Source organism: Belonocnema kinseyi, chromosome 3 (genome assembly GCF_010883055.1).
Source record: "Belonocnema kinseyi isolate 2016_QV_RU_SX_M_011 chromosome 3, B_treatae_v1, whole genome shotgun sequence".
In the NCBI taxonomy this organism is placed as follows: domain Eukaryota; kingdom Metazoa; phylum Arthropoda; class Insecta; order Hymenoptera; family Cynipidae; genus Belonocnema; species Belonocnema kinseyi.
The window spans coordinates 12,713,513-12,728,789 of record NC_046659.1 but is presented as its reverse complement, the minus strand read 5'-3'; the positions used below and the strand labels follow the sequence as shown (position 1 = coordinate 12,728,789).

Below are 15,277 nucleotides of genomic sequence, written 5' to 3'. Positions count from 1 at the left end.
TGGAAATAGAACAAAACGGAAAATTGCCTTTCTTGGACGTATTAGTTTACAAAAAATCTGATAACACATTAGGACATGAAGTTTACAGAAAACCCACACATAAAAAGAGATACTTACATGCATCCTCCCACGATCACCTATCTCAAAAACAATTGGTCATCAACTCCCTTGTATACAGAGCTGTCTCCATAACAGACAAAGATAACTTACAAAAGGAATTACAAAACGTTAAACAAATCCTAATACAGAACGATTACACAAACAAACAAATTGATAAAGCAATAAGAAAACACACTCAAAAAAGCAAGTCAACACAACCTACGAAAGAAAGAGAGAGAAAAATGACCACCACTCTACGCTACATCCAAGGTGTCACAGAACAAATAGGAAGAATTCTCAACAAACACAACATCCAAACCATATTTAAACCACCTGCGAAAATAGGACACCCTTCAGTGATCCAGGAGTATATAAAATCCCTTGTTTTTGTGGCAAAGTCTATATTGGAGAAACCGGGAGAGCGCTGATCCAACGTATGAAGGAACATGAAAGTAAAGTCAGGCTAGAACATTTCACGCAATCAGCACTAGCTGAACATCATATCGAAACAGGTAATAACGTATTATTTGATGAAACAACAGTCATTGCAAAAACACACAACAAATTTCCAAGAAAACATAGAGAAGCAATCGAAATCTTAAAACACCCTAATAACATCAATAGGGATAATGAATATAATACCAATCCGGTTTGGCTTTCCGTTCTCCCGGATCTTTTAAAAAAGACTTGATTGGCCAATCAAGTGCGACTAGTCCCAACGGTGGGGCGCTCTGGCCAATCACAGGCATCGTAGAAAGTATACCTAAGAACATCATGACCTGATACCTCAGTTTCAGATCAGCCCTGAAGATGTGAACTGCAATGTTCACGAAACGTCGGCAAACAATTCGTAGTTTTTCACACGAGTCAAACCCGAAATATCTTTTTTTATCAAAATGAATCATCGTAAAAGCATAAAATCTATTATCAACTTTTTTTTCTTATACCGCTTTGAATTGAATCAAAGTGATCTGAAGTATAAAAACAATTGTTTTTATGGGAATAAAACATGAAATGCAAAAATTCCACACTTTTCGCTGTTTGCATTAAAATAAAAATTAAACAAACAAAAAAATAACAAATCCACTCTCAACTTCTTCTAGAAAATTTAGTCCTGAAGTTTCCAAAACAAACTAATCCAAAATCGGTGCATTATAGCGTTCTATACATAATTTTGTACCTCGTTTTTCATTTCACTATACTGTGAACGCTAGTCGCTACGTCACAGACACACATCTGGCGAAGGAGGATTGAAATCCCGACACGATCCCGAGCCGATATATCGACTTTCTGAGCCAAAGCCGAGCGGAGAGAAGACCGAGAACGGGTATCGGAATCCCGATCCCGACTCAAGACAAAATCGACGCGATCCCGACCCGATCACGAGACAGGATCGTATCGAACGGCACCATTACTGGCAGCTTGGATAGAATTAAGTAGTTAGATCCCAAACTGAACATAGTTGGCCATGTTGAACTCAATGGAATATGATACTTGCATGCAAATGTCTGAGAGTTATATCTAGTTTCGGCATTACTCATATCGTTAATTTTATTCGCTTATCTCTCTATATTTTCTTGTATACTCGAGAATCGCCTTTAAGGTCCTTCATTTTGCTCGTGGAGATTTCTAATGCTGCTGCTACAACGTGGTATTTTTTTCCAAAGATGTGGGTTAAATTCTTCTGATTTTTATTCAAATTTTTTCATTCTTTATCTATCTGTTGACTTTGCTCATAAGTTAATAAGCCAGTTAGTGGTTGTCAAATTTCTCCAATCATACATCAAAGAGTTGAATGTGAATCATTCATTCGTAGCAGGTCTTCTACCGTAGTTAAATTGTTAATTCCAATAGGTTATTCTATTTTGTGAATTGCACATGCCCATTAAAAATGCATCATAACTTCCTCAAAAATCATTAGCATTAGAATAAGAAGATAAGTTTTGAAGTTTTACCATATTTAGTATTGATTCGGTCGAAGTTCATTGACCGAACGTATGCTTTAAGGACAGAGTTATGATTTTCCGTAAAGCCGACAACGGTATACATTCCATGTGCACGCTTATCGAGCTTCCGAAATCTTATGTCCATGCAGACGATACCTTTTTTATCGATTCTTGTGTAGGTTCCCAGGTAGTCTTCTAATGCAAAAGAAGATTGGATAAGGGCTACTCTTCCGTATAGTAATTCTCACATTGTAAAATTTTTTTATTTATGCACGGGGGTGTTGTATGCGGACAATGAAGAGGAGAGTGACCGGTCCCAATCATCGTATTCATCCGCTTAGTGTTTTAGATAGTCAGTCGAAACAAGATGACTACCCTCCAGTGACATATTTGTTTGGGGACGGTACCTGGATATTGTGAGTTGTTTTATGCCTAAAATCTTTTCAAGATGTAACAACTTACTTGCGAAACTACCTGCGCGATTGGTGAGGATTAACCTCAGGCCTATAGATTAAGAAATGAGGTGTGTTGCAATAGCATGGGCAGCAGTTATTTTCTTTACGTTAGAAAAATTGTCTTGCATGACGTGTGTATGGCGATTTCAATTGTGTGTGATTGGAAGCTTTCAAACCGTATCACGAGAGACTCGTTCAGGAACCCCTAGAGGTGTATCAATAATGACCATAGGCTTGCAAATTTCTGCTCGAAAAAGCGTATGTTCAGGGAAACTTTTACAGACCCGAATATATGCATTAATATCGTTGCTCATTCCCGACCAAGAGAGTGGTTCTCTAATGGGTTATTTTAGTCGATGGATTAGAATCAGTATTCTCCGAAGGATTCTTCTTGGAAAGAAATGTAGGTAGGTAGTATTTCTTTTGATGTATGCAGCTGTATAGGTTAAATTTTTAATCCTCCAGTTATAGGGGTTGATTTAGCTGCTGGAGTAGCAAAAACTGTCGGAGTGGAATACAGTGACCTACTAGATAGTTGTTTATGAATAATAGGCGAGAGGTTAATTTGTCGGGGGCGTCTTTTAAGTGAACTGTGCTCCATTTTTTTACCAGGGAAGGTTTTCGTTTTGTCGATGACTGCGATTGTGGAGGTTTATTGAATTTTTCTTCTATACCTTCGGATCGTGGGTTTTCTAAATAAGTTTCTTGATTTTTCTTTTATGATAACCTTTCACGAAAAGATTGTAAGAATTTGCTGACCTGAGCTGGAAACTCGTCGACACACAACTCTCTATAAGGATCGACATCTTCTAACGCCTGAGGAAGTTACTCGTCATCTTCGCTTTCTAAAACTGCAGTAATGGTTCGGTTAGGTTGGCATACAAGTTCCCGAGAGTAAAATCACTCTTCATCTCAATACCAGGTATCCGTCTTCCGTGATTTTTACTCGTAATTTAATAGGTGGTGTCTAGGGGAAAACTGAGACGTGTATGAGAAATTCTGAGGCCATAATTGGATGCAGCGGCTCAAAATCCCTATTATTTAAATATGTGGAAAACTGTAATATCAAGACTATCAGCATTTAGACAAAGTTTAACTAGTTTGGTATGTTGGTATTTAGGCAACTTTATTGAATATTTATATATCATTGAACATATAAATATTTTAAAATGCTTATAATAATTCTTTCATAAATAATTTCAGTGAAATTGTTTCCAAGATGCACTAAGTGGAAGTAACTAACATATAATCTCAATAATCTATAAACAAACTGAATTAATATGTTCATATAAAAATGTATTTTTAAAAAATTACTTATAATTTATAGTATAATAATAAGTTGATTAAAACTTAAGGAAAAGAAATAAACAAGAGAAATATCATTATTCATAATTTATTTAACAATTTCTTTCCAGACAATGTTTATAATATCTTCATCTTCTGAATTAGTTTCAATAAATATATTATTAGGATTTTTAGATCTGGATAAAGTTGCGTATAATTGTCTATGGGAAAACAAAGATCTGTTAAAATATATACCTAATGTTTCAAAACTTTGTCCTTGTGATTTATGTACAGTAATTGCAAAAGATAAAACTATAGGAAATTGTGTTCTGAATAAAATAAAAAGTAAATTGGAAAATCCACCAGTATTTAACGCAAGTCTGGGAAGCAATGCGGTAGTTTCTTTTTTAGACCATGCAATTATCAATACTTTTATATTAAATTCATGCAACTTAAAAATGTGTACTCTTGTTCGATTAGATAGTCCATCGTTTTTACTTAAGTTCCTCATAAGCATTACAATTGCTCTACGTCTTAAAGTTAATTTATGAACCTGGAAAGCCTGGTAAGCCTGGAAATTTAAGAGAATTTAAATATTCCACTTGAAAATTTAATTGAAAGTCCTCATCAGTTTGATTCATTCCTTTATTTCTTGCATAATCTATACTATAATATGTCTCTTCTTTTGATTCAAAATTCTATTATATAATTTATAAATGTCTTCATTATAACATGCGTTTATTGCACGATTTGATCAATAGTTCTATTCATTTATAAGAGAACCATAAATTTGTGTGCATACATTTATGTGCATACTTTTTTTAATCCTCATAAATGACCTAAAGCAATCTATTCAGAATAGTAACTTCCTTTGTTACGCGGATGACCTTAAATTATATCTTAAAATTTCTTCTTCTATTTGTGCAGCTAAACTTAAAGAAAATCTTGAAAGAATTCATTTGTGGTCTTTGGAAAACAACATGCCATTAAATATTAAAAAATGCCAAATTATCTCATTCACAAGAAAGAGGAAACTAATTAGATTCTTTTATAACATCGAGGGACAACTGCTGGACAGAGTTCTCTTTGTGCGTAATCTGGGTGTCATCCTTGACTTTGCCTTGACTTACCTGGATCATATATCTATGATTGTGAATAAAGCACTTAAATCTTTAGGTTTCATTGTCAGAAACTCTAAGTCTTTTCATAATCTTCTAGTTCTTAAAACACTCTACTTCTCGTTAGTCAGACCTCATCTTGAAACGGCCTCTATTATCTGGTCAACCTTCTATGCGATCCATATAATGAGAATTGAACGATTACAGAACAGATTTCTCAGATTTGCAGCTTGGCAGCTTGGTATACATAGAAATAGATTTGACCATGACTACACTGAACTTCGAACAACTTTAAATATACCTCCAATGCAATCCCGACTCTTTGCAGCAGACCTGCGTTTTCTCTGTAATGCAATTAATGGTCATGTCGATTCTCCGCAAATTCTAGCCCTGATCTCCTTCTCTGCTCCTACCCTCTCTTTCAGAGGTTCGACCTCTACTTTTAGAGTTCCTTTTTATAGAACAAATCATGACGGAAATTAGTACTCTTATACGCATTTGTAAGGAAGCTCACCACTTTCAAGACTTAGATTTCTTCGACTCATGTTCATCTAGGTTTAAGAACAGACTCTCAGCGTTACTCAGAGACTAAAGCAATTGTTGATTGCCATACGTTGACTGGCTCTAGCGCTATTTTGGTCATTAATACAATTTTTATATTTAGTTCATTTTTAATTTTATATTTAGTTTCTTTTTCATATGTAAAAAAAGGCGTTGCCCTTGAATGTTTAAATAAATAAATCTTAGATTCAGAAGCATAGACAGCAACAGCAAGTACCAGTCAAGCATCTATCCAATTACGAACTACAAGGAACGCTACTTAACTATAGTGATCCGACGAGAACTCGTATTTTCAGCGCAGTAAGGCCTAGTTTGGCTTGAAAAAATAAAAGTTACAATTTCTTCCGCCCCCCCCCCCCACCTTTTGTTCGGGTTCCCAAAAAAGTTATAAGATAAACAAATTTTTATAATGTCTGTCCAAAACATGAAAATCTATAATAAAGTATAGGCCATGCTTCCATGATCTAATGAAAACTCTGCCAGAAATACTAATCCATCATTAATTATTAATTTCAATCCTGAGCCCCTTTCATGGTGCCCCAATAGCTACCCCATGCAAGTGTGCTAAGGATTTTTCGGTATATTGCTCTCAATTATTACTTTTTTCTAACTTTTTATTCATAGATCCTTATGAACAAAAATGAATTATAAGATTTATATGATTCTGAATTAATTTTCAATTGTATCAACAATTTTTGTTTTATTTAAAGAATTTTATTTTCATATAATATCGTGAATAATGGGTATTTTATTAATACTATGATTTATTTAATGAACTTGAGAAATACATTTCAATTCAAATAGTTTGCTTATTGTTTAAACAATTTATTTTTGCTTGAATCCAACTTTTCAAAAAAAGAAAATCGAACTTTTTTCCTAGTTTTTAACAAGTTTCAAATTTTTAGCCTAAATATTACTTTTCTCAACATACGTAAGATTATCTCAGGAATTCTTATCTGTTTAAATAATTTATTATCTTGTGATATCGCGAATTAATGCTATTTTTAGAATACCCTGGCCTAATTTAAAAATTTTAAGAGTGATTTATTTTATTTTAGTTAATATTCAGTGTTTAAAAAATTTAGAATCGTTTACATGTAACGCTTGACACGAAAAAGGTAGAAAAAAGTTTGTTTTTTTCTGTTTCTTTAATAAGTTACATTAATTTCTTCTAATTCTTAGATTTCTTAATATACTGCTGATTGTTGAAACAATTATTATTTTTTTAAAACAATTATTATCTTATAATATCGCAAATTGGTGTTTTTTTCTGAATACTCTGGCCTAATGAAGAAATGTAAACACCTGTTTCTGAAAATATTAAAACTAACGAATACGTTTAGAAATATGTATTTACATTTCCTAATCTAGCGATAGTATTCAGAAAATGCTACACATTGGCGATATTATAAAATAATAAATTTTTGTAAACAAATAAAAATTGTTTTAACAAATAGCAGTATGTTAGGAAATCTAAAAATGAGGAGAAAGTAAAGAAACTTATTGAAAAAACAACAAAAAAAACGTTTCGCTGCCTTTTTCCTTTCAAAAGTTGCATCTAAACAATTTTAATTGTTTAAACAATAAATAGCAACTAAAATAAAATAATCTAATGATCAGATTCATAAATTAGTCCAAGCTTAAACAAATAAGGAATCTTTAAACAATATTAATTATCTTGGAAAAATTGATTCTGAGGCTAAAATTTAGATGGTTGTACAATTATTTTTAATTGCCAAACTTGTCATCCAATAATGTTCAAAATTTCCATTCTTATAAATGTTAAAAAATTTGGTTCCATGAAAAATGCAGGATGATAAATAATGATTCCTCTCCCCACAAAATTGAAGGGACCACTTCCTCATTCTGCAAGATCCACTGGCAAAATTGAATTCTGGACGCATTGTCTCCAGGTTTAAGATGCTGAACCTTTGTCAGATGAAATGGATACAGATTATCTGCTTTAAGTGTCCTGTGAACGGTGCTTTTTGAGACATTTAAATCTCGACCGATTATTCTGCAACTAGATGCCCTGTCAATTGCAATTTCTTGCAGAATTCTGTCGTCGCGATTTCCGTTTCGCCTATAGGGATGTGCACCAATTCCGTCCCGTATCTGCTTAGCTAACTGTCCTTTTCGAAGTAATCGATCATTCAATCTTAAAATCGTGCGATGGCACGGTTGATTCTGGCGATCAGGAAACCGACGAGCATATTTCGCGGCTCCAATGTGAGGGTTACCATTAAATAATCCATACAAAAAGAACATATCGTAATATTCTTACACTGTAAAAGGCATCATGTGCCCGTAAGTATAAAAATCAAGTACGAAAAATTCAAAGCAAACCACTTAAACTATCACAGAATGTAATAAAATGGGAGAAAAACCTAAAAAATAAAATAAAATGTAAATGTGATAAGTAAGTAACAGAACACTAAAACTATGCAATAATTGATAAAAACGAAAAAGAATATTAAATATTTTGCACTAAAAAAACTGTGGACGTGTTTGTGAGGAAGGTTTAGATGCATTGGAGAAAAGCATAGAAAATAATCGAAACAATGGAAGGTATACAAAAGACCGAGAAAAATACATAGTTTATGTTTACATTACTTTGATTTTTACGCAGGCATCACTCAAGTCGTAGGTGACGACAATACCTGAACCAAGAATGTGGCGAAATAAAGAAAACGAGATTGAATTATAACATTTAGACCGCAATGTCTTATTAGCATCGTTACTGTTTTGTACATAAATTAAGCATTAATTTTAAAAAGACCAGTAAAAGGCCAATTTATATTACTATAACTAATTTAATACGATCTCTGAACTCTTGCGATAATTTTGTAGGTACAAAATTAGAAGCATGGTCTAGTTTGTAATTCTTTTTCTACTCCTGTTATCCTTACACAGAGGCTAGGAGCGTTGAAGGTGACAACTGTCGAATATATAAAAGAGGGAGGTTGAAATTTTAGATTCATATAGACTTGACGTTCTGCTTATTTAGGCAACTAATAAGTTGTTTAAAAAAACATAGGATTCAACAGAATCGATACTGCAAAAATTCGTAGAATTCCTAAGTACGCGACGGGAAAAAAGGGTTTAATACCCCTATAAATGAATTGAGATGGACATCAAAGTAACGGTAGTTCTTTCAATATGTTTAAATTTCATCCCGGAGGTACTTGAAATGATAAAAAATTCTTTGGGCTAAAAAATTTGATAGCTTCGGAACTTTTTCGTCCTTTCTTAGAAGGATCTAAACTAATATTTCTAACACTTTCTTAACTAAATTTATTAGATCTTACTAAGAAAGTACTTTAGGATGTTAGGATATCATCTCCTGGGTCATTAAGTTGTTGAAAAAATTAGTGGGGCCATGAACTTTTATCACTTCGGACATTTGTCGATCTCTCTTTGTAGATGATGAATAAATATTTATAACAACGCTTAAGTGAAATTTCTATCACTTATACTGAAGGGGTTGTTTCTACAGGAATTTCAGACATCAACCCTTGGTTCATTAAATTGTAAAAAAAAACCGTAGGATAAAAAACTTTCAGTATTTCAAAAATTGCTCCCCCCTTCTTAACATGAGATGAAGAAATATTTATACACCCCTTAAACTAAATTTTCATTGATGTTACTGCAAGGAAGGTTCAATAAAACTGACAAAATGTTTTTCAAAAAATTAGAGAAAAATCAGTGGGGTAATAAACTGTTATTACTTAGAAAAATTTTCCTTCTTTCTTAGTAGGAGACGAACAAAAATTTGTGAAACTCCTAAAAATAGATTACGATCGATATAATACTCAGGGTGCTTTCTTCAGATTGTCAGCAAATCATCCCCTATGTCATTAAATTAAAAAAAAATCACTAAACGTAAAAAGTTGTATTGCTTCGAAAATTGTTCTGTCTTTCTTAGTAGAGGATGAGCAAATATTACCAACGTCCTTTATATAAATTTTCGATTTATTTCACTTCCAGAGTGGTTCCTAGAGGATGTTAGGATATCCTTTCGTATGGTACTAAGATTATAAAAAAAACAGTGGGCCATAAACTTGTATCGCTTCGGAAATTTCTCGTTCTCTCATAGTAAATGATAAAGAAATATTTACAAAGCACTTCAAATTAAATATTTATCGATATTACTGCGAGGCTGCTTTCCTAAGCATGTTAAGAAATCATTCTCTGGTTCATTGAATTAATAAAAAATTTACTTGGCCAAAAACATTGATTAATTTGCAAATTCTCTACTCTTTCTTTGTAGGGGATGAACAAATGTTTCTAACATCCATTGAGGTTAAATTTTGATCAATCTATCTAAATATGATCCGTGAGACTTGACATATTCTTGACTTCGGAAATTTGACGTTATTTTGCAGCAGGGGATGTAAAAAATTTTATAACACTTCTTACCTTGCATTTTTATCACTTTTGCTGCAAGAGTGGTTTCTTGAAGATGTTAGGATATTAATTCTGGGTCTTTAAAGTTTCGACAAAATTCGTAGGACAAAAAACTATAATTTGTTCATAAATTTCTCCATCTTTCTTATTAGGAGATATAAAAATATTCTTAAGACCCGTTAAATTGAATTTTGATCGATCTCACTTCAAGGGTAGGTTCTAGAAGATGTTCGGATATCACTCATCATATCATAAGTGCAAATAGGTTGCATAGAGTCCTAATCTAAAAACCCGCGAGGGTCCAGAGGCGGAGTCCGGTTATGTGCATGGGGTAAGAAGTCGATACTAAAATACTCTAGGAATCGTAAATGAATACCCTAAATACCCTGAGTAAAAATTTTACGGTCATTCCTTAAAAATGCTATTTTAGGTATCGTTCGCAGTACTTGAAATGGCACTTATGATGGAGTTGTGATAAAAATAATTTTTTTTTCTAACCGAGGTTATTATGTATCCTTGTTCATCATGTACAAATTTTTATTTCAAGATCCTCGTGTTAATTATTTTGGAATTTATTATTTCTGAATAAAATAATGGTAATAATACGTCCTCCCAATAACAAATTGCCAAGTCTTACATTGGCGCAGCAGTTGTACGATTTCTAAATGAGCAGTGTGGCGCACAGTGGATTGATTACAAAACAATAAATCAAAGGCATATTCCGTGGCCAACAATGTAATATTTGCATTTTCATACGTGACAAATGAAAAGGGAAATTTGCAAAAAGTAATGTAATAAATTCTACATTCGATTTAATTATTTTATGTACACTGTGACAGCTTGGAAAATTTTATAGATAATGTGACTTTCTTTTCGTTCTTTGATTAATAAAGAAACTAATTCATTGCCATATAATTACATTCCTAAGAAAGTTCTAATGTCATTTTCATATCACCTGATCTCACACAACTGGGCATCTTTTTCCGGGGACACATGAAAGATGTCTTTTATAAAATTTCACTTCCTAGAGATGAAAACGAAGTGGAAATGGAGGTAATTGTACGTTTATATGGGGCAGTAGCGATGTTAGTAAAGAAATAGTACAGAGGTGTACGCAAAGTATTTAAAACGAGCCCTAACTTCCTTGAATGCTGGCGGACTTCAATTCGAGTAATCGATAAAAAGAATGCGTTTTACAGCAAAAGATCAGGAAAACATAGTGTAAACTAGCTAAAATTCGATCTCTGATATTTCCACTAAGTTTGCATTTACAATTTTATGGTACTTATTTGACCACAACTTCTGCTTTGTTCAATACAAATGTCTGAATATTATAAGTAAATCAATTTCTCTCGAATCAAGGAATCTTTTCCATCTTCAAATTAATATTCAATTATGTTAAGGAGAAAAGTTTAGCTATAAAAAACTGATTTTACAAATATTATAAATGGCCATAACTTCCTTTCTTTTTAAAGGCTGTTTATGCGGCGCTCCTGATTGGTCCAGCTTAAAGATTTTATAACTAACAAACTAGAAATACAACTGATGTTTGGAAAAGGAATTTTCGATATTTGGTTTGTTTATACAGCCATATAAGTCGCGACATAGTTCTCTAGAACTTTTACTTTACTTCTCTAATTTATTTTTTTCCTCCAGATAACTGCTGAGCTGTACCATTTTAACCATATTATACCAATTATTGTACTTGGATTCCTTATTCATTTTCTGTCACTTCCCCGCACTTCTTGAATTTCCTGTACTGCCTCTCCTCTCTATTCCGAACCTCAATTGGGTATGTCTGTGCATAATTGAACTTTTTGTACTTCGTTTAATTCAAATATTTGTTCACTTATTCTGCATTTTTTTGTCGAAATAAATCTATCTAAACGTCGTATTATCAATTCATTCTGCTTCAATTCATGTTTTCAATATATTTTGCCTCAATATTTATCGTCCTAAAATAGTACTTTCTAATATTTCTCTTTCAATTTTTTCCTTTTATTTCTTTAAATTTCTTCTCTTTCTAATTGACTTATTCTAATAATTCTCTATCTCTTAATGTCCTTTTGATTTCTTGTCTGTTGTCTTCTATTTCTTTATCTGAGTGCGTTTAACCCATCAAATCTATTACTCAATTCAAATGATATTCTGCAATTATCAATCGTAGTTTCTATATTGGGAGATAGTATGCCGATGGCTTGTATGCGTGATGTTCGGTTGTGTTGGTGTATATTTTGCGCGGTTGCCGTTGACCTTCTATCCGCGTTTGTATTGGGAAAACCTACAGTTTGTCTTTGCTTTGCACCAGTCTTGTGATAGGACAGTACTGATTCACACTGTAACTCTATATTTCGCACAGCTACGAATAATTTATTTTTACTAGCTACTTCTTCAATACTTTCATTTTTATTCGTTTTATTTTTCCTGTTGCTATTTTCGTTCCTTTTAAATTCTGCTCATTGTTCTAAACTCTAGGATTTCTCTATTCTCCTTAAGTAATTCTTTCGTATTTTTATTTAGTGGGTTAGTCATTCAGCCATTATAAGTAATAATGGGTAAAAGATATGGTATGTCGAGACCTGAGCCAGGTTTTTGGTATGCTCTGGAAGGACGTCAGAGCTACACAGAATAGTTGATGGTAGGACGAGAACTGTCAAGGCGGTCGTGCAGAGTCGGGGAAGAAACCCTGGTTTGCTTCCTTTTCCTACTCCATACCCTGGCCCATTCTTAAATTTCTAAAAACTCAAAAAACTATAACTTTAAGTTGTTGTTAAACGCCAGGCATACATGCGCCAACCAGACGCAATCTTACTTGTGAATGAAACGTGAATGTAACATTAAATGGTGTGTGCAATTTATCTAAAGAAATTAAGGGACAGGTGAACTATGACAACTTACATTATCGATGGCAGGCAGTCAGGGCCATGTCGGAGCAGCGATGGGAGATCGCGGATATCTCTGACATGCGCACTTCGTATTCCTATGTATTAGACACTTGGGGTTACACAACCTCAAAATACACAGGAATCACTACTGCACATGCCAGATATATCCGCGTTCTCCCATAACTGTAGCAGAGGAAAGTTGCGTGTCACAAAACAGGAAGGGGTCCGCTAGCAAATCACATTAATCAGTGGCTTAACTGAAGATTCATTCTAAACAACAATATCTAAGAGTAGATCCAAAACATTTCCCGTAATGAGGAAGCTCTCGGCCTCTCTGACACGAGAGTTGTCCAGACCTGATTAGCATTCAATCGCGATAGTTTTGAGTAGGTTGGATGTGAGATGACTTCCTTCCTTAAAAGCAGAAATTGGACGAAACAAGGTTCATTTTCCTCGGGCACATACGACGCTCTCAGATAGGGCGCAAATGCAGACTGTGATCGTCCGCTCTCTACTCATAAGGATTACTGGTGCAGACCAAGGTATCGCTTTTAGGTGACTAAATTCATTGACAAAGTCTAGAGACGAGGATCCGAATACTTCCCTGGCTCTCGAGGCATCCAAGGTTTCCAGCCAGGTTCTAAAATGCCATTTTCTCCCCTGATGATTACAGGTCGAGATAAGCTCATAATCAAAACCAAATAACGATGACGAATTATTCCTAAATTTTTCAATTTAACAACAATATGTCCTTGGAATATCATGTCACGTGAAGGAAAGGGAGAAATTTTTGAATAATTAAATAAATAAAATAATAATTTTAAAAGCTAAAATTTTGTCTTAGAAAACATTATTATAAATGAATTATTGAAACCGAAATTAAAATGATATGAACGATTAAATGAAATTCTTGTACAAAATTGCGCAAAGAATAGATCAGGATCACAAAGTTTTCGCATGCTTGTAATCCAATTATTTTGTCGTCCCAGTATAATCTTGGTTCAGAATGAAAATTTGGTCCCAACAAAATAAATTTTTATAAGTACCAAATGTTGCGAAACAAGGGAAAGAGAAGAGCGATTTACATGGATAAAATCGCCCCTCAACCATGTCGCAAATGATGATTCGATTTAAAGATTTTCCGACTGTGCGGTCGGAAGTTGAAAACGTACAAAAAGAAGGTTTGAGGTAAAAGCCTGAGCAGGCATCCATAATCCCTGCTTCAGATCCTTCATATTAAAAAAAAAATATTTCGTTGAATTTCTAGAGAATGAATTTTCTCCACTCCTCGAAAATGTACCTTTAAATAAACACACAATTTACACGTTAAATAAATAAGTTTCAGTTCAGTAAGCAACTCACGCCGAGCTCCTAAAGTTCAGTATTTTCTGAAAAATCTTTTTTTTTGTAGGTCTTCGATCGAGGAGTGTGATCATCAGGGTCTTTTTCGAACGCCAAAAACACTGTTAGTAATGTACGCGAAATTAATTTAAACTTTAGACATTATGAGAAAATCATTACCATCTGTTCTGCAAAATTCATACTGCAATTCAGGCCCTTGGCCGGGAGAAATGACGTTAGATAGACCGATTTTTTTCGTGCTTTTATGAATAAATGAACAAATTTCAGCATAATTACTGAGTCCTTAAGGAACCTTATAGTGACCTTATAACATACGAATTTAAAAAAAATAGATAAGAGTTTATTGTCAATGTATACGAATCATTGTCTATGAATTACTAACAATAATTTGTATATTCGTCCGCTTATCTGTGAAAATGATGGGAATAGAGAGCTCGCAAGTCGAACAATGAGTGGGAGTTTAAAACATGCAACCGGAATAGGTTCAAACGGGTAATTTCTAACGAAGAACTAAGGCATTTGCGCATGAGATCATAGTAAGCCGGAGAGAACACCGCAATAAGTATTGCAAATATTACATGAATTTCCTGATAGGAATACTTCGATTCCGCTCATACTATTCGCGCTTACATAGATACGATTAAATGAGGTCTTCATGTGAAAGAAGGTACGGAAAGATCTCGAGACTTTCCATACGGGATAGTCCATAAGTTTCAGCTGCTTAGATGTTTTACTGAAAAATGTGCAGTATTATTCCTTTATTATTCATCAGATTGGTTTTATAAAATGCAGGCCAAAGGTTTTTTAAATAAGCAGACACCTGCTTCGTATCGAGATGGCCAATGTTTTAGTAATCGACAGCTGCAAACTTCAGTGGAGAATAAAGGTCCGCTCTGCAGATGTAATCATAGAGAAGGATGCTCTTCATGTTATGAGAAAATTCACACTGCTGTGCGACCTGGAAGCTACACAACTCGCGAGCATCCACAGTACCTGTATCTCAAAGCTTGCGTAGAAACACTAGTCTCTCTGCGGCTGTCCTCCCGTGCGGTATGCGGTCAGTATATGCTGTCCAGTCTGGGCGCGCTAGATGTGGAAATTCAAATGGGGAGAAAAGACAACTGGGAAACTATAACTGAGTATTGGGCTTCAAAGGAGGC

General features: G+C 34.0%; 1 protein-coding gene across 5 annotated transcripts in view; it reads left to right on the top strand.

Moving 5' to 3' along the window:
* Positions 1–15,277, top strand: part of LOC117170366 (glycerol kinase-like) — a 331,719-nt gene that overhangs the window by 263,444 nt on the left and 52,998 nt on the right. The window contains exon 10 of one of the 5 annotated variants that reach the window (XM_033357118.1): positions 14,167–14,267. The exons of the other annotated variants lie outside the window; for them this stretch is intronic. Within the exon in view, the coding sequence (XP_033213009.1) occupies positions 14,167–14,225 (59 nt within the window). The 3' untranslated portion in view covers positions 14,226–14,267. Of the gene's footprint in view, positions 1–14,166; positions 14,268–15,277 lie in introns of those variants that run through there. 5 annotated transcript variants of the gene reach the window in all.